Raw genomic sequence first — 25,452 nt, 5'->3', positions numbered from 1 at the left:
ATCATCTTCATCATCACTGTTACCTATCAACTCTTCAAGATGTGTTTCCTCCTCAAACAAACCAGATATTGCAGTGATAGCTTGGGATTATCAACAACCATAGAAGGTACTATTGATCTTTCAGTCACAGCTGAACTTCCTTCAACTCCCTTACCTTTATCTTTCATTTGCTCGTCTATTTTGGCTTGAATTTCAGCTCTTAGTTCTTCAGCCTGCAGCTCTTCAAACTTTTGTTCTAACAATGTTCCAAGCATGCTTTCGACAACTTTGTTCAGCATGTAGAACTCGTGATCTCTTAATGCTTTGGCTGCTTCAAATTCTTTGTTCTTCAACTTAAAGTATTCATTATGATCATCACGTCTAGCCTTTTCTTCTTCAAGTTCAGCAACTTTAACCTTCAAGATATCAATTTCTGATTGATCAGCATCAATCTTTTTCACTAACTCTTGATTTTCATTCTCTAACTTCTTTACACGCATCTCAAGAAGTCTTTCTCTATCAGACACTTTCTTATTTTCAGCTGCCAGCCTCTTGTTTTCAGCAACAACTTCTTCAACTTTCTTTTCAACATTTCTGACTTGTGAAGTGTTGGCAAAATCAAAATCTCCAACATCTAAATGATTATCCTGTGGAGTATACAGACCTCTGCTAGACAAACCAGGTTGCACTTGGGTGAGTGGAGGTGTTTGAAATATATCTTGTGAGGTAACAAAAGGTTGTTGCGGTGGTGGTGTTTGATGAATAGGTGATGGTTGTCTTGGAGGTGTTGGTTGTTTAGGTGGTGATGGTTGTTTAGGTGGTGAGGATTGTTGTGGTGGAGTAGGTTGTCGTGGTGGTGATTGAATAGGTGATTGTGGTGGTGTTGGTTCATGTGGTGGTGTAGGTGGTTTCTTGGTTTGTTTCTTCTTTTTGAGCACAGTCTTTGTTATTTTGATCTTTGGAGTAGCTTTAACAATCTTTGGAGACACCACTTTCTTTCGACCTCCAGCTTTCTTTCTAACTCTTTGAGAAGATTGTGATCCTGAGACATGCTCTGGAGAAGGCACATAAACATCATCATCGTCCTTTTCCTGTCTCTTTCTCTTCCTTAACAGCTTTTCTTTTTCTATCTCTTCTTGAATTCTTTTTCGACTTTCAATCTCGTCAATACCATCATCTGAAGAACTTGATGAACTAGTTGTACTTTTATCTACATCGTCACCCTCAACATCATCAACAACCTTCTCTTTCTCTTTCTGACTTTCAACATTTACCACTTTATCAACATTAGCAACAATTTCTGGCCCTGTTTCCAAAACATCTGTATCAAACAAAACATCAGTATTAAATGGATCATCTTCAGTAGCTGCCACTTGTTCTTTCTCTGCAGTTACCACCGGATTATCTTCTTCCGGTTCATCAACCAAAGACATTGTTGCTGCTTTCTTTTGCTTCTTTCTAGGTTTTGATGACGATCCTTCACTTTCTTTAACAATAGGAGTAGCTTTCCTACGTCTTCTCCCAGATTCCTTCACATACCACTCATTCTTTGTATTTTTGAACTCTGCAAGTACTTTCAACTCCTCAGCATACGCCGCTTCTTTCATCTCAGCTTCATTCCTCCAGTTCTGGTGTTCAACTGGATCTGGATCGACATAATTTGCATCTTTAATGGCACCAAAGAATACAACATCAACTTTCGGTTCTGGATGGTTTGGATGGTATCTCACAAGCTGTTTGATAGAAACTTCATTCATGTGTGATTGCACCAATAAATCATCCTTGATATTTCTGTCGATCTCAGGATACGCGTGATCTATCAGCATCTGTACAAACCTCGGATACGTCCAAGACTTGACCTTTGAGGTAATGTTCTCTGCCAAGTAATGAAAAATGATATGTGAAAAGTTATATTTCTTGTTTAACACCAATGCAGTCACCATATTCATTTGATAGTCTCTCATTGCATCATAACCTCCTTTGGTGTGACTTAACGACATCAGAATACTATGAATCAAAAACTTGTAAGGCTTAGTAAACTTTGACTTCAAATAATTTGCGGCATTTAATGCTCCCTCATATCCCATCCTCAACATACATCCATTCACCATTCTTTCTGGAAATCTCATCGGAGAATCTGCGTCATCAGGAAAGTTGATCACTTCACGTATGAGAGCTTCAGTAATAAGAATCTTCTCCAACTTGCCATGCACTTCTACATCTGAAGAAATAACTTTATTCTGCTCATCGTAGATGGCATTCTTCCATAATCGTTCAATATGAGATCTATACAATGGTCTTTGATCCGTCAACGCCTTTTGAATAGGAATACGTCTCATGAACTCCAAAATGCCACTGAAATTGACCAGTTACGGATATTTTTGAATATCCAAGTCACAACAGCTGTTGTGAAGAGGATCAAATACCACATTAGACACCTGCAAATCACACACATTGAATCAGACACTTAGAAAATTTTCAAACATTTAAGTTTTCAAGTGCACTATAAGCGAAACATGTAATGACATACAAGCGAAACATATAAGAACATATAAGCGAAACACACAATGACTTATAAGCGGAACATGTGTTGAACAAACAAGCGAAACATGTAATGAATTTACAAGCGGAATATGTATTGAACACATAAGTGAAACATGTTATTGACTTACAAGCGGAACACCTTGATGAACTATGATAATCATGACACGGTACATACAAGCGAAACATAATATGACTATGATGATCATTGAAGCAGAACACATATGAATTGAACTATGATGAACATTGAAGTGGAACATATACGAACACATAAGCGGAACATGTACGAACACATAAGCGGAACATGTCTCTGTACAGATAAGCGAAACATCTGGAATAAAACCGTTCAAGCGAAACTATCAACAAACCTTTCAAAGACTGATCAAATCCTAAAATTGAAGCCCTAAATCTATCAATACGACAAAACCGACACTAGGGGTTGATTCTGATTACATTTTTGACTTAACAATTACCCTAGATCTACAGCCGTAACATTCGGACATCAACAAACATCATCAGATGACAAATTTGAAACAATCAAAGTATAATATCATGATCTAGACATCAAAACGACTGCACATGATCATTTTCAATCTTCAATTTCACATATACAAGCATAAATCTATGTTCAGTTCCAAAACAGGTGCCGACATGTCAAATAAAGCATGAAATCGAACAAACTGAACGAAGACTTACCTTGCCCATGATCAATACACTAATAATGCAACAGAAACAGATGAAAAACGGGCAGCACAACGTTTGGAAATGGCTGAAATAAGGTTTCGCTTCAAATCGCCAGTGAGAAATGGTCGTATAAGCGAAAGGGTGAAAGTGACCAACAAGCGAAACCTATGGCCTTATATATGTGATGAGGTTTCGCTTGTGTGACCATTGACACATAAGCGGAACCTTTGACTTTATAAGCGAAACCTCTGTGAAGCAGCCAAATAAGCGAAACCTTTGTTTAGGTGACATTTAAGCGAAACCTTGTTGTTATTTTCAAAAATTTAACTTTTTGACATTTTTCAGATTGACCACCATCACACCCAGTTGACCAAGTCCAAGTCAATGACCTTGGTCAACTGTTTGACCCACCAAGTCCAAGTTAATGGCCTTGGATGATCAGATTTATGAAGTTTGCTGACGTTTCTTTCTGAAATCAATTCAACTGAATGAACTTTTGACCAATTTTGAACTTCCAAACACATTTTAACTTTCAAACAATATACCAATCACTATATAGCAATCTCCAGCTTACCCATCCCTAATCAAACACTGACATGTTCTGCACTTAGGTTTTGATCTTCCAATTCCCAACATCGGTTGTCGAAAAATAAGATGAGAAAAGAAAATCTTTTTGGATTTTAACTGGATAAACTGAAACTATGTACACACAATATTTTTGCGAGTGTGTTAGGGGATCATATCAGCTGCCAACCAGACACGAGTACTGTTAAGCTGTTTATTTCATACTAAGCTTTTAAACAATTCGCGTAGATTGCTGATATACTGATCCACTTAAATTCTCACAAAATTTTCAATCTGTTCGGGATACGTGATTAGTGTTTTAAGACTTAACAATCTACATGTGTCCCACCTCAGTATATACTCCCGTATCTGGATCCCAGTATTCAGTTTTACAGGTGAGTATACCACAGCTGATATCTGTTAAGGGGTAATGTGCGAGGGCCGTGAGAGCTCAGGTCGATACTTCCGTATAATGCAGAGAGATGACGGCTTCGACTTTTAGGTGTGTCCCCTTTAGAGGATCTTTTGTTTTCAACAGCAGCGACTATCAATTTTATTGTTTCATCAGCATGCTGAGGGCGAGCTTATATTTCAAAGCTTTTGCAGAAAGTATTATCCGGGGACTAGGTCAGTATTTCCATACTGTCACACCCCGACCGCGTATAACATGCAACCGTGGCGGAAAACGTCGGGGAGTGTTGTGGACATAATTAAATTGTTTCCTAACCATGGCATACAAAGTTGTATTTTATTTATAAACAAGAGTGCTTCATCGTTCCAAAACAAGAAATACAAAGTTCATAACATAATTAAACTAGCCTATCTTCATTTTAGGCTCTAAGGCACAGGTCCGCCCTAGTATCATGATCATCTTCTTATGGAACAGCTCCTGAAAACACATGTGAAAGTAGGTACGTCAGCATAAAAATGCCTGTGAGATACATAGGTTTTGTGAAAGTGGGATTCATGACTTGAGTTTTAAAGAAATGTTTAATAACAGTCAGTCATGAACCTTGTAATTTGTCTTGCTTTGTAAACCATTTGAAAAACGATAATATCAGATGATAAGTGTAGATGAACGTAAGGTTAAATGAATAACCTCGTAAAATGAGTTGAATAAGATAAGTTGTTTTGTAAGACAATGTTTTATGAAAGGTATGTTATTTGTATAAAATGTTATGTGTCTAAACTGAAATGATTTAGGCAACGCTAAGATATGTAATATTATGCAAACATTTATATATAGGAAGTACCAGCGGCGTATCCACCATGTTTGCATCTTATTACATACTCCACGTTACTCAAACCATTTACCCAAACCATCCACCATGTAAGATTGTTCTTGTATAACTCAATTGTCAAGTGTTATTGTGTAAACCATGTCAAATGTCTATGTTCAATGTAAACCACCAAATGTGTATGTCAATGTCAACGTGTTTATGTTCAATGTAAATCATGTAATGTGTATCCCAAAATGTATCATGTACGGTAAGCGAAATGTATCAACTTAAACCATATGTAAAATGCACAAAACAAGTCGTTGAAGTAAAACGTGGTTTAAATCAACGTTATGTTCTGTGGAAAAATGCATGCTCTATCGATATTAACATTTATGCGGTATTGTGAAATATGCATACATCCAAGCCTTGAGACTGTGGCGATAAACCCTTAAACAAATTAAAGGTTTATCTAAGTTATGTATATCGAATTCGGTCATTCCTTACAATCCTATCAAACCCAGGACTTCAGGAACGGGAGTTGTCAATTCCTATGGTACCACTACCTACTAACGAACGACGTATCTAATGTTAATGAGTGTATTGTCCCATGTTAAACAAACCAAATGTCATAACAAAATGAAGGCATGTGATGTAAACAATTGTACTAAGTATGCTAAGTAAACATACGAAGCAGAAGTACTCATGTAAATCAATGTGCCCATATGCTGAGTAAACATATGCAGCATAAATGTTCATGTAAATCAATGTGCCCATATGCTGAGTAAACATATGCAGCAGAAATGTTCATGTAAATCAATGTGTCCATATGCTGAGTAAACATATGCAACAGAAATGTTCATGTAAATCAATGTGTCCATATGCTGAGTAAACATATGCAACAGAAATGTTCATGTAAATCAATGCGTCCATATGCTGAGTAAACATATGCGACAGAAATGTAATGTAAATCAATGTACTAAGTACGCACACAATGGGCATACATAGCATGAAATGTAATGAAATCATGTACTAATGAGCCTAGCAGATATACGATGTGAAAACATGGAAAGCATGAAAGTAACAGATAGGCACATGTGTTTCACCCCAAAACAGTTTGGAAAACAGTAAAAGAGAGGTTCAATGTACTCACCTGAGATTGCTTTGAAGTTCTTGTATAATAACCAGATAATGCTAAAGATCATGGGATATCAAACGACACCTAATAGGTAGCTCTATTAATATACCGGACCAAAATCGGAAGGATCGGATAGTATGCGGGTTCGTAAACCAAACGAGTATGGAGACTCGTGTAATATGGTTTAACAAAGCCTACATACTAAAATGAAACCTAACCTAAGTGCTTGCGACCCATTACGACCCGTTTAGGTAGCTTATGCTACCTTACGCGTCGTTCACGTAAAATGCGTTCGGAACGCCTAACATCGCGACCACAAGGTATAACCTCGGAAGGTTATAGCTATGGTCACCTAATGTGTTTGGTCGGATCCTAATGATCGACCAAATGGGTCGGGTTCGAAAGTATAAGCGATGGTTTAGATCGCTTACCTTACGACCCTATATAAGCACTAAACTAAAAGTGACGAGCTAAGCATGTTAGAACATGCTTAACTAAGTTTCGAAAACAGGTTTGGCATCAAAGCAAACGGCTTTGATGCTCACGAGTAGTTTGGTTACAAAATATGCAAGAATGCACATTTTGGCCGAAACTACGACTCGTCACTGAGCCTAGATAACGTGGTAATCAGTAGGTATAGTCACTACGGACTATAACCATCGTGATCACACTCACGTTATGAAGTTCCATGAACTTCGGGTTGACCATAGGCTGGTCAATGCAGAAAGTCAACAAAACGTTGACTTTCGGACTCGAAAAGCGAATAAAAGAACGAAAGAATACTTATGGAGGGTCCCCGAATGCTAATCTAGATCAAAATAGCCCAGGTATGAAACAAAGGTTCCAACTTAGAGCTTAGATCAGATTCTTGTGGGTTTTAACCAAAAGGGGGGGGGTATTTATAGGATTTCCCGAACCGTTAGGATTGTTTCTTGAAAAACGTGATCGAATCTCGTGCGTACACTTGTCGAAAACTTGTGGTTACTGAAAATGCCCCTTAGTGAGCTGAAAGGGCAAGTGAAAACATGTGGACGAGGTTTAATCTGCTGAGATTCGCTGACTAATCGATCTTATCTGATCTGTTAGTCTGACGCGGCCCGCGTGAAGGTGCAGGCCAAACTTACGCGGGCCGCCTGGCCCCGTCTGATCTGCACCACTTGCAGAATTTACATATTTGGTCCCTATTGCGTGTTTAAGCTCTTTCCGTCACTTCTAAGGCCCGTAAAGCCACCTTTAAGGCCCTAAAATGATGCCTAAACATTGTGGACATGAAACATGCTCAAAAAACTGTTCCGGATGTTGGTTCGTTTGGCCGTACGATCGCGATGTTCGTTTAATTACGACGGAATGCGCATAAGCGCGAAAAATGATCCGAATGACGCGACGAATGGATTTTTCTCATGCCATACACTAAGGCATAATATAAGGATGCTTACATAAATTTTTGGATGTCCGGATGTATTCAGAAAGCGATGTAAAGTTTGAAATTGAACAAAAGTCAAAACATGAAAAATGTAAAACACAACCAAACAAACATGGGGATCAAATAACATTGTTTTATTAATAACTGAACTGTTCACAATGATTACAAGCACAAATGTTACAGTCTCCCCTACTTGTGGAAATTTCATCCCGAAATTTATTTAGAGGAAACTCGTGGAAAAAGTTGCGGATATTTTGCCTTCATTTGATCTTCACGTTCCCAAGTAAACTCGGGTCCACGTTTAGATTCCCATCGAACCTTGACCAAAGGAATGCGCTTGCGTTTAAGCCACTTGACTTCACGTTCCATGATTTCTACCGGTTTCTCAACAAATTTCAGTGTTTTATCAACACGAATTTCGTCAAGTGGTATGTGGAGGTTTTCATCAGCTAAACACCTCTTGAGATTGGACACGTGGAAGGTTGGATGAACATTTCCAAGTTCAGGAGGTAACTCAAGTCTGTAGGCTACCTTACCGATTCTTTCGACGATCTTGAATGGTCCAACGTATCTAGGTGCAAGTTTTCCTTTCTTTCCGAATCTGATCACACCTTTCCAAGGTGAGACCTTAAGTAATACACGATCACCGACTTGAAAATCCAAGGGCTTGCGTTTTAAGTCCGCGTAACTCTTCTGACGGCTTCTAGCTGTCTGAAGGTTATCACGAACTTTCTTTACCTTATATGTTGTCTCTAAAATGAGGGCAGGTCCAGTAAGTTGAGCCTCGCCAATCTCATTCCAGCAGACTGGTGAACAACATTTTCGACCATAGAGAGCCTCGAAAGGAGCCATGTTGATGCTGGAGTGATAACTGTTGTTGTAGGAGAATTCAATCAACGGAAGATGTGAATCCCAACTACCACCAAAATCGATCACACAAGCTCTAAGCATATCCTCCAGTGTCTGGATTGTTCTTTCAGATTGACCATCCGTTTGCGGATGATAGGCTGTGCTCAGATTAAGTTGGGACCCCATGGCAGATTGCATGGTTCTCCAAAAATGAGAAGTGAAACGAGCATCTCTGCCAGAAATGATGTTCAAAGGAACACCATGTCGAGCTACAATTTCATCCACGTAGATTTGAGCAAGTTTGTCAGCCGAAAAATCCTCACGGATTGGCAAGAAATGCGCTGACTTGGTAAGGCGATCAACGACTACCCAGATGGCATCGTGACCTTTCTTTGTGCGCGGGAGTTTGGTAATGAGATCCATAGTAATGTTTTCCCATTTCCAAACTGGGATCTCTGGTTGCACCAATAAACCCGAAGGACGCTGATGTTCAGCCTTAACCTTAAGACAAGTAAGGCATTTTGATACGTATAAGGCAATGTCTTTCTTCATACCAGGCCACCAATACTGAATACGAAGATCCTTATACATCTTATCTGAGCCAGGATGAATAGAATAACGAGACTTATGGGCTTCATCCATGAGCAAGGTACGAAGATTATCTTGGCTTGGGACCCATAAGCGGTCCATGAAATAATATGATCCATTGTCCTTCAGTTCTAGAGCAGGAGTTATGTGATAAGGAAATTCCTTATCCATCAAACCTTGTGAAACACAAGCTTGTTGAGCCTGAGAAATACAGGCTTGTATATCGGTTTGAGCTTGAATAACAGATTGAACACGTACACAATGAAGCTTAGTACGTTCCTTGCGACTCAATGCATCGGCTACGACATTCGCCTTACCAGGATGGTAGCGAATTTCGCAGTCATAGTCGTTTAGCAGTTCAACCCAACGTCGTTGTCTCATGTTGAGTTCTTTCTGATTGAAGATATGTTGAAGACTTTTGTGGTCTGTGAAAACCACACATTTCGTACCGTACAAATAGTGTCTCCAAATCTTAAGAGCGAAGACAACTGCACCCAACTCAAGATCATGAGTGGTGTAGTTCTTCTCATGAATCTTCAACTGTCTCGATGCGTATGCTATGACTTTGTTCCTTTGCATCAGGACGCAGCCAAGACCCAATTTAGATGCATCGCAATAAACGACGAAATCATCATTGCCCTCAGGCAATGTTAGGACAGGCGCGTCGCAAAGTTTTTTGTTTCAAAGTCAGAAATGCTTCCTCTTGTTTGACTCCCCAATCAAATGGCTTGTTCTTCTGAGTTAGCGCAGTTAGAGGAACTGCAATCTTCGAGAAATTCTCAATGAAGCGGCGGTAATAACCCGCTAGACCAAGAAAAGAACGAACCTCAGTAGGGGTAGTAGGTGTATCCCAATCCCTAATCGCACTGATCTTGGAGGGATCTACATGAATACCTTGTTCGTTGACAATATGTCCTAAGAATTGAACTTCTTTAAGCCAGAATTCACACTTGGAGAATTTGGCGAAAAGTTGCTCTTTCTTTAGGAGTTCCAAAGTAAGACGAAGATGTTGTTCATGATCAGCTCGCGTCTTAGAATATATTAAGATGTCATCAATGAAAACGATGATGAACTTATCTAAATAAGGCTTGCAGACCCTGTTCATCAAGTCCATGAAAACAGCAGGAGCATTAGTCAAACCGAATGGCATGACTGTGAACTCATAATGTCCATAACGAGTACGGAACGCTGTCTTGGGAATATCTTCTTCATGCACCCAAAGTTGATGATATCCGGATCGCAGATCAATCTTTGAAAAATAAGAAGCGCCTTGCAATTGATCAAAGAGATCATCAATGCGAAGTAGGGGATATCGATTCTTGATGGTGAGCTTGTTAAGCTCACGATAATCGATACACATCCTAAAAGATCCATCCTTCTTCTTTACAAAAAGAACGGGAGCACTCCAAGGTGAAAAGCTAGGACGGATAAAACCTTTGTCGGAGAGCTCCTGAAGCTATTTAGATAATTCTTGCATCTCTGATGGTGCAAGACGGTATGGAGCTCTGGCAATGGGATTTGCACCAGGTACGAGATCAATACGGAACTCGACTTGGCGTGCTGGAGGTAGACCGGGTAACTCTTCAGGGAAAACTTCAGAATAATCCCGAACGACAGGAATATCTGAAATAGTCTTACCCTTGCCTTTATCTGCTGTAACATGTGCTAAGAAAGCCACATATTTCTTCCGAAGATACTTCCGTGCTTTAAAACAAGACATAAGTCTGAGACCACCGGCAGGCTTCTCACCACGAACCTGTAGGATCTCGCCTGTCGACAGCGGTACACGAACAATCTTCTCAGAATAAACTATCTTTCCGCGATGCTTGGATAACCAATCCATTCCCACTATAACGTCGAAGCTTTCAAGTTGCATTGGCGTGAGGTCAATAGGAAAAATATGGTCGTTAAGGTTCAACTGGCAGTTGCGTAGAACAGAATTAAGAACAATGGGTTCACCACTGGCAACCTCTACTGTCAAAGGTTTACCTGGTTTCATTCTAGACACGCGAAGCATTGTCTCAAAAGACAATGACACAAAACTCTTGTCGGCACCCGAATCAAAAAGAACAGATGCTGGCGTGCATTCACGTTGAAGACTCGACCTCGAGCCTGAGCCTGATTTTGGTTTGCATTCTGGTTCTGGTTGGCTAGCCTTGGACACCGATTTCTGTAGTGGGTCAGATCCCCACAGTTATAACAAGCACCTGGTGGGTAGTTTGGTCGTGCAGCCTGACCCTGTTGCTGAGCAACTTGTTGAGCAGGGTTCTGAACTGCGCGATTCTGAGCAAACCGACAAACATCGGCAAGATGACCCGACTTCCCACAGTTAGTACAGAAACGGCACTGATATTGCGGCTGATGGTGACTGTTGCATTGATTGCACAAAGGTGCACTTCCTGAGTAGGGCTTCTTTGCTGGAGGCTGGTTGGGAGCTGCCTGGTTCGCTTGGGCAGTGACAGCATAGTTTTGGGAAGCCTTACGCTTCTTTGCCCTTTTTGATGAACCAGACTCCTTTCCATTCTTGTTTTGACCTTTCTTGCTATCTTCCTTGTCAGCCGACTGCTTCTTGCCCTTGTCACCCTTCCTGTGTAATTTATTCTTTCAAATCTGCGACTCAGTCAATGTCGCTGATAACTCGATCGCCTGACGGAGTGTGGTAGGGTTGCTACCAGTAAGGATGTCTTGTACCGAGTCAGGTAGGCCGTCGATGTACCTTTCGATAGCCTTATCGAGTAGGGTAACCATAGTCGGGCAAAGCAGACTCAACTCCTCAAACCTATCAGTATAAGCCCTATGCTCGCCACTATCTTGCTTCAAAACATCAAATTCTTTCTCCAACGCTCGTTGTTCATGACGAGGACAAAACTCCCTCATCATAAGAGCACTCAGTTCAGCCCATGTCTGAGCTAGAGCAACATCTGTACCTTGATCTCTCATAACCCCGTTCCACCACGTAAGAGCCCTCTTCTGAAACACACTCGAGGAAAACTCGACCTTGCGATTATCCGGACACTGCACGTGGCGAAAAGTGTTCTCGATGCTCTCGAACCACTGAAGAAGCCCAGTTGCTCCCTCAGAACCACTAAACTTGAGTGGCTTAGCCGAGTTAAAATCCTTGTATTTGCATGTACCATTGTTGTTGTTGTTGGCCTGGTTCCATTGAGCAAAGAGATTTGGGAATTGAGCAGCCATCTGCTGCGCAATAATTTCTGCCAGCTCGGCAGTAGCTATCTGGTTGTCGCGTCGAGGAGGCATTCTAGAAGAGAAAAACTTGAAATGAAACGAGTGAGATGATTGGATGAAGAGAATGAGATGTAACAGAATCAACAAAGGCAAAGATGGCGGTTATGCATCGCAAAGCAAACAAGCGACATGAAATGTCTAGTCAAAGTAAATGGGTCAGAATTAGTGTATCGCGAAGACATGCTCGCCTATAAGTGAACACTCACCCCAAGAGTTCCCAGGTAAGAGTGACTGGTCCGATTATGTGGATTTGTACGAACACTCTAGCCTTAGACAGAAAACCCAGGGTATAGGCATTCACTCTTCCAGTTCGCACGTGTTCACACTATTAACCCAAAACTTTGACGAGATTTTTGAAATCCAAAGAGGTTGAAAACCATATAACAGAGGGTTCAAAACCTAGTAATCAATCATCCTCGAACAGATGATTAATTTTCAAAGCGGATTCGGAACCGAAGTTCTGTTGTGGTTATCACCTAAGGATAGGTGATGTGCATGTTTTAAACTCTAAACACAAGATAACTTGTGTTAGGGTCCTAGAAAGTTATAGTCTAGGTCAAAGCATTACTAATAACCTAATTCCCTATAACCATTGGCTCTGATACCAACTCTTCTGTCACACCCCGACCGCGTATAACATGCAACCGCAGCGGAAAACGTCGGGGAGTGTTGTGGACAGAATTAAATTGTTTCCTAACCATGGCATACAAAGTTGTATTTTATTTATAAACAAGAGTGCTTCATCGTTCCAAAACAAGAAATACAAAGTTCATAACATAATTAAACTAGCCTATCTTGATTTTAGGCTCTAAGGCACATGTCCGCCCTAGTATCATGATCATCTTCTTATGGAACAGCTCCTGAAAACACATGTGAAAGTAGGTACGTCAGCATAAAAATGCCTGTGAGATACATAGGTTTTGTGAAAGTGGGATTCATGACTTGAGTTTTAAAGAAATGTTTAATAACAGTCAGTCATGAACCTTGTAATTTGTCTTGCTTTGTAAACCATTTGAAAAACGATAATATCAGATGATAAGTGTAGATGAACGTAAGGTTAAATGAATAACCTCATAAAATGAGTTGAATAAGATAAGTTGTTTTGTAAGACAATGTTTTATGAAAGGTATGTTATTTGTATAAAATGTTATGTGTCTAAACTGAAATGATTTAGGCAACGCTAAGATATGTAATATTATGCAAACATTTATATATAGGAAGTACCAGCGGCGTATCCACCATGTTTGCATCTTATTACATACTCCACGTTACTCAAACCATTTACCCAAACCATCCACCATGTAAGATTGTTCTTGTATAACTCAATTGTCAAGTGTTATTGTGTAAACCATGTCAAATGTCTATGTTCAATGTAAACCACCAAATGTGTATGTCAATGTCAACGTGTTTATGTTCAATGTAAATCATGTAATGTGTATCCCAAAATGTATCATGTACGGTAAGCGAAATGTATCAACTTAAACCATATGTAAAATGCACAAAACAAGTCGTTGAAGTAAAACGTGGTTTAAATCAACGTTATGTTCTGTGGAAAAATGCATGCTCTATTGATATTAACATTTATGCGGTATTGTGAAATATGCATACATCCAAGCCTTGAGACTGTGGCGATAAACCCTTAAACAAATTAAAGGTTTATCTAAGTTATGTATATCGAATTCGGCCATTCCTTACAATCCTATCAAACCCAGGACTTCAGGAACGGGAGTTGTCAATTCCTATGGTACCACTACCTACTAACGAACGGCGTAGCTAATGTTAATGAATGTATTGTCCCATGTTAAACAAACCAAATGTCATAACAAAATAAAGGCATGTGATGTAAACAATTGTACTAAGTATGCTAAGTAAACATACGAAGCAGAAGTGCTCATGTAAATTAATGTGCCCATATGCTGAGTAAACATATGCAGCAGAAATGTTCATGTAAATCAATGTGCCCATATGCTGAGTAAACATATGCAGCAGAAATGTTCATGTAAATCAATGTGTCCATATGCTGAGTAAACATATGCAACAGAAATGTTCATGTAAATCAATGTGTCCATATGCTGAGTAAACATATGTAACAGAAATGTTCATGTAAATCAATGCGTCCATATGCTGAGTAAACATATGCAACAGAAATGTAATGTAAATCAATGTACTAAGTACGCACACAATGGGCATACATAGCATGAAATGTAATGAAATCATGTACTATAATGTACTAATGAGCATAACAGATATACGATGTGAAAACATGGAAAGCATGAAAGTAACAGATAGGCACATGTGTTTCACCCCAAAACAGTTTGGAAAACAGTAAAAGAGGGGTTTAATGTACTCACCTGAGATTGCTTTGAAGTTCTTGTATAATAACCAGATAATGCTAAAGATCACGGGATATCAAACGGCACCTAATAGGTAGCTCTATTAATATACCGGACCAAAATCGGAAGGATCGGATAGTATGCGGGTTCGTAAACCAAACGAGTATGGAGACTCGTGTAATATGGTTTAACAAAGCCTACATACTAAAATGAAACCTAACCTAAGTGCTTGCGACCCATTACGACCCGTTTAGGTAGCTTATGCTACCTTACGCGTCGTTCGCGTAGAACGCGTTCGGAACGCCTAACATCGCGACCACAAGGTATAACCTCGGAAGGTTATAGCTATGGTCACCTAATGTGTTTGGTCGGATCCTAATGATCGACCAAATGGGTCGGGTTCGAAAGTATAAGCAATGGTTTAGATCGCTTACCTTACGACCCTATATAAGCACTAAACTAAAAGTGACGAGCTAAGCATGTTAGAACATGCTTAACTAAGTTTAGAAAACAGGTTTGGCATCAAAGCAAAAGGCTTTGATGCTCACGAGTAGTTTGGTTACAAAATATGCAAGAATTCACATTTTGGCCGAAACTACGACTCGTCACTGAGCCTAGATAACGTGGTAATCAGTAGGTATAGTCACTACGGACTATAACCATCGTGATCACACTCACGTTATGAAGTTCCATGAACTTCGGGTTGACCATAGGTTGGTCAATGTAGAAAGTCAACAAAACGTTGACTTTCGGACTCGAAAAGCGAATAAAAGAACGAAAGAATACTTACGGAGGGTCCCCGAATGCTAATCTAAATCAAAATAGCTCAGGTATGAAACAAAGGTTCCAACTTAGAGCTTAGATCAGATTCTTGTGGGTTTTAACCAAAAAGGGGGGGGGGTATTTATAGGATTTCCCGAACCGTTAGGATCGTTTCTTGAAAAACGTGATCGAATCTCGTGCGTACACTTGTCGAAAACTTGTGGTTACTGAAAATGCCCCTTAGTGAGCTGAAAGGGCAAGTGAAAACATGTGGACGAGGTTTAATCTGCTGAGATTCGCTGACTAATCGATCTTATCTGATCTGTTAGTCTGACGCGGCCCGCGTGAAGGTGCAGGCCAAACTTACGCGGGCCGCCTGGCCCCGTCTGATCTGCACCAGTTGCAGAATTTACATATTTGGTCCCTGTTGCGTGTTTAAGCTATTTCCGACACTTCTAAGGCCCGTAAAGCCAACTTTAAGGCCCTAAAATGATGCCTAATAATTGTGGACATGAAACATGCTCAAAAAATGTTCCGGATGTTGGTTCGTTTGGCCGTACGATCGCGATGTTCGCTTAATTACGACGGAATGCGCATAAGCGCGAAAAATGATCCGAATGACGCGACGAATGGATTTTTCTCATGCCATACACTAAGCATAATATAAGGATGCTTACATAAATTTTTGGATGTCCGGATGTATTCAGAACGTAAGTTATGCGCAAAAGTGCAAACTTGTGCACTTTTTGACATCTTTAGCCCCTGAATGATTCAAAAGTTTGTTTTAGCATACCAAACCCCTCAAAGCCTATTTCTAAGCTATGTAAAGGATATTTATGGTATGTTTAACTTATGGACATGTTCCGGAATGTTCGTTACAGTTCAAATTCACATACTTTCGCAGTTTGTCAATTTTAGTCCCTGTAAGCGAATTAACTTGTGTTTGCTATACCAAAGCCTTCAAAACTTATTTCTAAGTTATGTAAAGGTTATTTAAGGTATGTTGAGTATATGTTGATGTTCCAGAGTATTTGTCGCATTAAACTGAGTACGTTTAAGTACCAGTTAGCGTATAACTCTCCAGAAAGCGATGTAGAGTTTGAAATTGAACAAAAGTTAAAACATGAAAAATGTAAAACACAACCAAACAAACATTGGGATCAAATAACATTGTTTTATTGATAATTGAACTGTTCACAATGATTACAAGCACAAATGTTACACATACAGCAGAAGTCCCGGGATAATACCCCAGATATCACTGATCATAAAGACCTAGTATCTCAGAATACGGGACCTTTCAAACAGGATTTCAGGGGTTACCTATATATCCTGGAGGTGTTCCCCACGTAAACGCAAGTGAATTTTATGTTTATATCCCAAACTGATCTACTAATTTTGCAAAAACCTATCAGCACATCTTTAGCGAGACTGCTTAAATGCATTTTAAACACTACAAATCTTTAGCGTATTGTGTCCGTCTAGCTGATGTACTATCATTTCCCCTATTCTACACAACTCTTTTTGAAATTTTCTTATGTTTTTGGATTTTTATGATTTTCTATTGTTTTTGTATTTTTATGATTTTATCATGTTTTTGTATTTTTCTGCGAATATCTCCCCCTAAAACTAAAACATATTTTTGTGTTTTTATTTTTATCGAAAAGCAGAAAATACAACTGTACAAAAGAAATTTGACAACACGACATAGGTTCATGTCAGATCGCCGCCCAACTCGGCTTCACATTCGATTACCCTCCCAGATTGCAGATTCTTCATCCCGTTTAATCTCAAAAGATAATAAAATCCCTTTTTGTCGAAAGGTTTAGTGTAAAAATCCGCTTTCTGATCATCGGTGTTAACGTGTTCAATCCGAATTAACTTTTTCTCGTGACAATCACGAATAAAGTGATGACGGATTTCAATGTGTTTAGTTTTCGAATGGTGAACCGGATTTTTAGTAACATTAATGGTTGCTTCATTGTCCACGAAAATCGGTGTATCCAAGAATTGCAAACCGAAGTCGCGCATCTGCTGTTGGATCCAAAGGATCTGCGAGCAACAGCTAGAAGCTGAGACATACTCAGCCTCACATGTGGAGAGCGCTACTGCAGTTTGTTTCTTGCACTGCCAGGTGACAAGCCGAGTTCCGAATAACTGGCACCCAGCAGTGGTGGACTTAGCATTCTGTTTACAGCTACCAAAATCAGAATCAGCGAAACCGGACAAAGTAAAGTCACCCGAGCGAGGGTACCACAAGCCGATGCTTGGGCAACCCTTCAAATACCGTAAAATACGTTTCACTATAGTCAGGTGCGACTGCTTCGGATTCGACTGATATCTGGCGCAGAGACATGTCGAGTACATGATGTCTGGACGGGAAGCCGTGAGATACATCAACGATCCGATGATTGATCGGTATAATGTCTCGTCCATCTTCACAACTTGCTCGTCGGGACAAATTCCATGATTCTGCACGAGGGGGGTGGATGCAGGACTGCAATCTGTCATGTCGAACTTATCGAGCACGTCCTTTACATACTTTGACTGGTGAATGAAGATTTCGTCGGGCATTTGTTCAACCTGCAGCCTGAGGAAGAACTTCATCTCCCCCATTGAACTCATCTCGAACTTCTTCTTCATTACCTTTTCAAACTCTTTGCAAAGATCGTCGCTGGTGGATCCAAAAATGATATCGTCCACATAAATCTGCACGATCAACAAGTGGCCTGCTTCTTCTTTGGTGAACAACGTGCTGTCTACTGTGCCTCTTGTGAACCCGTTGTCCAGCAAGTATGTCGAAAGCGTCTCGTACCAGGCTCTCGGGGCCTGGTGCAGTCCGTATAGCACTTTGTCCAGTAGATAAGCCTTGTTTCTGTGTAGTGGGTCTGTGAACCCCGGTGGTTGCCCCACGTACACTTCTTCTCTGATTGTTCCGTAAAGGAAAGCAGATTTGACGTCAAGTTGATATACTTTAAAATCTTTCCAAGATGTAAAGGCTAGAAAAATACGAATTGTTTCAAGCCTTGCAACCGTTGCATAAACTTCATCTATTCCTTCCTGTTGGCTGAAGCCTTGAACCACAAGTCATGCCTTGTTTCTCACCACAACACCTCTGTCATCACGCTTACACTTAAAGACCCATTTCATCTTGATCAACTTCTGATTCTTAGGCAGATTGACAAGTCTCCAGACGCCCAGCTTCTCGAACTGTTGCAGCTCCTCCTGCATTGCATTCACCCAGCTATCTTCGGTCAATGCTTCTTTGTAGGTTCTGGGCTCTATCTGCGAAATAAAACATTTAAGTGAGACTTCTTTCTGCATATCAGCAATAGAAGAGTAAAAACAAGTAAAAGCTTGATCTATTTGATGTCGGGTCTTGACACCACTTTGTAGGTCACCAATGATCTGTTCTGAAGGGTGGTAAGTGACGTGATGTCGTGGGTCACGCAAATTTAATCCCTAAACAACTGTAGTTAGCGGTAGTAGGGTATCGAACTCAGGGAGTATGTGGAAAATGTGTTGATTATGTAGCTTTGGATTTATACTAAAATTAAACTAACTTGCAGAAAATTAAAATTCAAGATTGTGATATGTTGTTTAGAAAACTAAATTAAGAACTAATTCAAATCAAAGAAAGTTGTAAACAATTAGGAGAGAACAATGATCACCCTAGGTTTCAGTTTCTTTAAACAGTTGTGTGCAATTTCACTAGAAAGAGTTACATAGACATAACTCGTGTATGTGTGATTGAAGTGATAAAAGGGAACAAAGTACTCGGATTAGATAATGCGAGGTTGTTTCCCGATGACCTATTAACCAATAACCAACCCCAACCCTTCCCGTGATATCTCGGTTGCCAACGGCACCAAGAACGTACGATCAAGACTAGAAATTGTGATATAGATTAACGCACTACAAACAATCAAACATACACCATGACATTCAAGCAACGCAAAATATCATTCTAGAAATGCAGAAATTAACACACAAAAGTCTTAGAAACATTCACCTAGGATGATCACCGACGAGTTTAGCCGGACATGGCTCGGTGAATCATCATCAACATTAATCTAGTGTTCATACGAATTAAAAACACAAACCGAATGTTTAGAATCGTTCACAAACCAAGCAAGTACTCCCAATTCGCTCCCAAAGTCTCCAAGAACCGTCAATGATGAGATAATACCAAAAGACACACCCAAAAACGAGTATATTGTGGCAGTTACACTTTTCACGTTCAGGCACCACCGTAAATTACGGCTCCACCGTAATTTACGGTGGTCATCAAAGTGTTACGGTGGATCAAGCCTGATTTACGGTGCAAGATAAATGGGAAAATGGGTCACCGTAAATTACGGTAGTACCGTAATTTACGGTACCAAGCTATCTTCACTTCTTTGTTTTGTCTTGTGTTCTTCTCTCGACCCGTTTTCACCAAAGCATCCATAAGCATCCATAAGCTGCCTTTTATCCATCGCTTATCTCCTAATTTGCACCTGAAACATAAGCATCGTATTTATCTAATTCAAGATAATTACACGGCTAAATAGAGGATTATTTCATGTTTTAACACACTTAAGGGTTGTCCAAAGGACCACCCGTCACATCCCCACACTTAACCGTTGCTTGTCCCAAGCAACTCATCAATCATAGCTTCGAAACAAATGATCAAATCAAGCCAAACAAATCATGCAATTTCTTTACCAACCCCCTTTTTAATGCCCCAAGCAATACACCCCTCACAATTTCTCTCCTCTCGGCTACAAGTGGGAACTAGCAAAGATAAGCTAGACACACACTAGGCAAACGGGTGGTTGCGCAATCATAAGCTTGTACTTGAATCAACTATACTCCTATAACGGGTCAAACATGAATGCAAATCAAAGGGGCTTAAAGGTTGTAACGTGGCTAGGTGTATGGGTAGGAAATGGAATATATATGAGTAGCGAAAATTCAACCCGGTCTTTTTAATTATAACTACCAAAACAACTAACAAAGGCATACTACTATATACAAGACGATGAAACCTTCTTTTTTTTCTTTTTTTTTTTCTTTTCTTTCTCATTTTTTTTCTTTTCATTGTTTTTTTTTTTTTTTTTTTTTTTTTTTTTCAAAATACATTAACCATAACTATTTCACACTCATAAACTACTAATTATATCACTAATGCTATAAGACCGGGTCAAATTTGGGTACATTTTCAAGTAAGTAGCTAGGGGAAACAAATGATAGGCTTTAGGCACAAAATTGGGCAACTAAATGACCAAACCCCCACCCCTCTCACTACCATGCTCATATATATAATTTATGAGGTCCAACCCCCCAAATCCCACACTCACTCACACAACCGACGAGGCTACCTAATGCCCTTATCCTTTCTACATTCATGTCTAACAAAGATTCAAATTGCATTCAAGCACAAGTTCTAACGCACCCCCACCCGTAGCCACTCTCATTAAAGATTATTTATATACATGTGTGGCTACAACTCTCACCAAGAATGAAAAGGGTAATAAGGGTTGCCGGTGCATTGACTTGGGGATAAATTAGGGCGACAAGATTTCATATTGTTTTGCTCGGCTTAAAATTTTTCAAAAATCTTCGAAAAATTCCCCCCATCCCCACACTTGGGATACATTGTCCCCAATGTATGGCTTTGGGAGGATTTGATCACATCCTCAATCAACATCCGCAAAAAGCTTTTGTCTCAAACCCCAAATTTCTTTTTGTATTTTTTCTTTTTATATTTTTTTTATGTTTTTTTTTTTTTTTTTTTTTTTTTTTTGAACACAACACCACCAACCAACCAAACCCAACAATCAATCATATGATCAATCACCACCCAACCTCCCACCATAATCAACATAAACCAATCAAATATATACAAACTATACAAGAGAGAGAATACCACCTGATCAATAATAACGCGGTCCTGGGGGCCCAAAAATGGACGACATCATATCGCTCCATTCTCCAAACCCGAACGAGCCGCTACTGCTTCCCTCTTGTTGTTGTGGTCCCTCTTGCCTTCTTGGATCAAGCCACTGAGAATGGTGGAGTTGTGGCGTCGGATACGAAACGCTGCCATCATATGGTGGCAATGAGGCATAATCCACATGTTGTGGATCCTCAACCACCGGCCTCCCAGCATGCCAGTCCGCATGCATTCGCCTCATCTGATCATCGTGATATCGGTTATTCATTTCCACCTCCTGCGAATATGCGTGAGTCCGGTGCCATGATTCATTGCGGTCGAGGCTATGTTTAAGTGCCCGCTCAATACTAGCGCTATTCCGCGTGCCTTGATCAAATAACGACCTCTCCGGACCCGACCAAGTATCAAAGATGGCCGCCGGCGGGCGTTGGCTCTCGATCACCTCCTGCATTGAACCACTATAAGCCCACCCCGGCTCATATGGTTGCTGCGCATAGTCGTAAAATGTGCCACCATGACCACCATGAAAAGCCCCAAAACCAACATTTGCACCACCCGTTGGCTCGTCTGCGTAATCGTCATCCCCACTCGGAACTAACTCTTCATCACTCTCAGGTTCATCCGGTTCCCCCGGTAACAATTCCCTTGCCCCTAATTTCAACGCCCTCCACCGTTGACCCTCTGATTTCAGCTTGTGATAACGTTCAGACGAAGTGTATGTCCAAACGTTTCCCAACCTATCCAAAGTAAAAGGCAAGTGCCTTTTCGTTAAACCGCGGTCTTCAGATGTGAGTGCCTTCTGCTGTTTCATTAAGCCCGTTATGATGCGGCAGTACGGGACAATGTCTCTCCCGTATTTGTTCCGACATATCCACAAATGGTGCATGATCAAGTAGCGGATTGGAAACCGTGGGGACCCGTGCATCAATGAGTACAGAACAGGTATCTCTGGAAACCTCACCTGTTCTTTATCCCCTCTCCTTGGGATGACATTAAGTAAACAGATCGTATGCAAGAGCTTGGCTTCTATCTTCAGATTTTTTCGGTATAACACGCCACCATACCTACCGGGTAAAAACAAATCAGCCAACATACTGTTCCATGTCACGTGCTTCTCGGGTTTGAGCAACAAGTCATCAAGCGTAGGAATCATGTATTCCCTAGCTGGAAGACTATCATATTTTCCCAACTTCTTCAAAGTATCAAATGACATTTCAACTGGTACCCCATGTACCGTCCCAATCAACTTCATTTGTGATGGCCTATAGAAGTTTTCACACTTAAGTGTTGCCATCCACTCCTGAATTTCAGTCAAAAACAAATTGCTCTTATCCTTATCCCAACACTTGAGTGCTCCTTCCCAACCCAAAGCACGGAACTTGTCATACACCCCGAACTGGCCCAACTGAGGCTCATCAACATCTCTTTCACAGATGAATGCGGCCGCTTTATTCTTTAACTTGTTCATGCAATCGTTATACAAAGTTGGCTGCCAAATTTCGGGTTGGTCATCCAATGACCCCGAATTCCACACTGGTTTATCTCTTGGGTCTAACTGCATCTCTTCTTCTTCCTCGCTTTCGCTTTCACTAACCCTACCAAGATATTGCCTCTTCTTCGATGGCTGCTCCTTCTCCTTGCCTTTGCCTCTTGACGAGGATGAACTTGAACCCGGCTTTTCCTTTGTCCTTGCCATTCCTACACACATGAAGAAACAACAAAATAACACAAAATTAACATTCTCTTCACAAATCATCCCCACACTTGCTTGTTACTATGGTTGTAGATGTTAGTGAACCCAAAATGTATCAAGGATTTTCAAAAAAATTGGGCATGATGTCTCTACAATGTAGAACATCCCAAAAGTTCACTACTTTAACCAAAATTCCTACATCTACAACCATCAATCATGTTCAATAACAATTTCATACTCATATCCTAGCAACAAGCAAGTGGGCAAGAACATATAACCTAAATCACCTTGTTTTTCACAATGCATCTTCATAATATAGTAGAATAAATGTTCATACCTTGTTTCAAGACGAGAGGATGCTTGTGAAACTAAAAATCCCAAAACCCCCAAATTATCTCAACCTAGGGTTTCAAACTTCGACCACAAAACCGCGTTTTCTCTGGAATTTCTCCTCACAATCACGAAGTTTGGGAAAAATTAGTCGATTTAGACCAAAATTCCACTTGATTTGGGCAAGTATTGAGGATTTGATGAAGAGAAGAAGGTGGAAGAAGACTATGGAGTTTGTGGGTTCTTTGGAGAAGAAGAGGTGGAAAGGTGAGAAGAGAATGAGTGGTTAGGGTATAATGCACGTGACTATGATTGTTTATTTCCGGTTTTTGTTTTTTTTTTTTTTTTATACGTATGTAGAACCCCAATCGACGGACACCCATTTGCTGCGCACCGTAATTTACGGTCTCACCGTAAATTACGGTGAGACCTGGATGTCAAAAATGCACCGTAATTCAGGTTGTTTCCACCGTAAACCCCAACCAATTTTTTTACCACCGTAAATTACGGCACTACCGTAATTTACGGTAAACTTCAGGCTTCAACTTTCACCGTAACACAGGGGGTTTTCACCATAAAATTCCAAAAATTTTCAACAACCACCGTAAATTACGGCTCCACCGTAATTTACGGTGGACACTGGGCATCCATTCTTTTGATAAAACTTGAAATTTATGTGACCAAATTTTTAGATTTTTTTAAATTTTTCGATTTTTTGTTTTTTTTTTTTTATGTTTTTTAATTATTTCAAAAACTTGGAAAAATCACCCTACCCCCTCAAAAAATCCCGTGTTGTCCTCAACACGATGTAAGAGCAATTCGCGACCCGAACTTCCCCACACTTGTTTCGAACACGGACTTTAAGGAACTATGGCAATTATGCAACTATACTAACAAAACAAAACGAAACTACTATATACACTATCACCAAACCTGGGCCTCTTACGATTGTTCCTCCTCAACCGGGCGTAGGATGTAACCCGCTTTGTCAAGCTCCAAGTTGTTGATGTCATTGCCATCCAAATACGGCTTTAACCGGTGACCGTTCACCGTTTGTTGTTTCAATGTTCGCTCGTCTTGAATGTCAACATCTCCGAACCTTCCCACTCGTCGGACAACATAAGGGCCCATCCACTTGCTCTTTAATTTCCCCGCGAACATTTTCAACCTTGAATTGTATAACCACACTTTTTGACCCACTTCAAAGTTCTTCTTCTTTATCTTCGCATCATGAACCTTTTTCAATTTGTCTTTGTATGCGGATGCACACTCATACGCTTGGTCCCTTATCTCTTCAATTTCATTCAGTTGAAGCTTCCTCGCCCGACCCGCTTCATCATAGTCCGCATTCACTGTTTTAATTGCCCAATATGCCCTATGTGCCAATTCCATAGGCAAATGACATCCTTTCCCGTAAACCATTCGATACGGAGTGGTATCAAGTGGGGTTTTGAAAGCCGTGCGATATGCCCACAATGCATCATCAAGCTTGCTTGACCAATCTTTCCTATCCGTTCTAACCGTTTTCATTAGAATTTCTTTGATTTGCCGGTTAGATACCTCCACTTGACCACTCGTTTGTGGGTGGTACGGTGTAGCCACACGATGATTCACACTATATCTCTTCAACAACTTTCCAAAATTGAAATTTTTGAAGTGTGAACCACCATCACTTATTATCACCCGAGGTACACCGAAACGAGAAAAAATGTTGGATTGCACAAACTTACACACAACGGAATGATCGTTGGTCCTTGTGGCAATAGCTTCAATCCATTTCGACACATAATCAACCGCAACCAATATGTATAAAAACCCATTTGAGTTTGGGAAAGGACCCATGAAGTCTATTCCCCAAACATCAAATACCTCCACTACCAAAATTGGTTGCAACGGCATTTCATCACGTTTCGAAATGCTTCCCATTCTTTGACAATTGATGCAATTTCGGGCATATTCACGAGCATCCTTGAAAATCGTGGGCCAATAAAACCCACTCGATAACACCCGATAGCCTGTCTTATTCCCACTAAAATGGCCCCCACATGCGGATGAATGAGCATGGGTCAATATCTCTAAAACTTCAGTTTCGGGAACACATCTTCTTATCACTTGATCAGCCCCGATTTTGAACAAGTCGGGTTCGTCCCATATATATTGCTTCACT

General features: G+C 40.3%; 1 protein-coding gene across 1 annotated transcript; it reads right to left on the bottom strand.

Moving 5' to 3' along the window:
- Positions 1-21,091: 21,091 nt before the first annotated feature.
- Positions 21,092-23,540, bottom strand: LOC110868186. Its single transcript, XM_022117294.2, has 2 exons — positions 23,293-23,540; positions 21,092-22,960 (listed from the first exon to the last, which is right to left on the bottom strand). The coding sequence occupies exon 2, from the start codon at positions 22,956-22,958 to the stop codon at positions 21,243-21,245; it is 1,716 nt and encodes a 571-aa protein (XP_021972986.1). The 5' UTR covers positions 22,959-22,960; positions 23,293-23,540; the 3' UTR covers positions 21,092-21,242.
- Between the last annotated feature and the right edge of the window lie 1,912 nt (positions 23,541-25,452).

This window comes from Helianthus annuus, chromosome 15 (genome assembly GCF_002127325.2).
Source record: "Helianthus annuus cultivar XRQ/B chromosome 15, HanXRQr2.0-SUNRISE, whole genome shotgun sequence".
Lineage (NCBI taxonomy): Eukaryota > Viridiplantae > Streptophyta > Magnoliopsida > Asterales > Asteraceae > Helianthus > Helianthus annuus.
The sequence above is the reverse complement of the archived record's forward strand: the minus strand, read 5'-3'. Positions and strand labels throughout refer to the sequence as shown.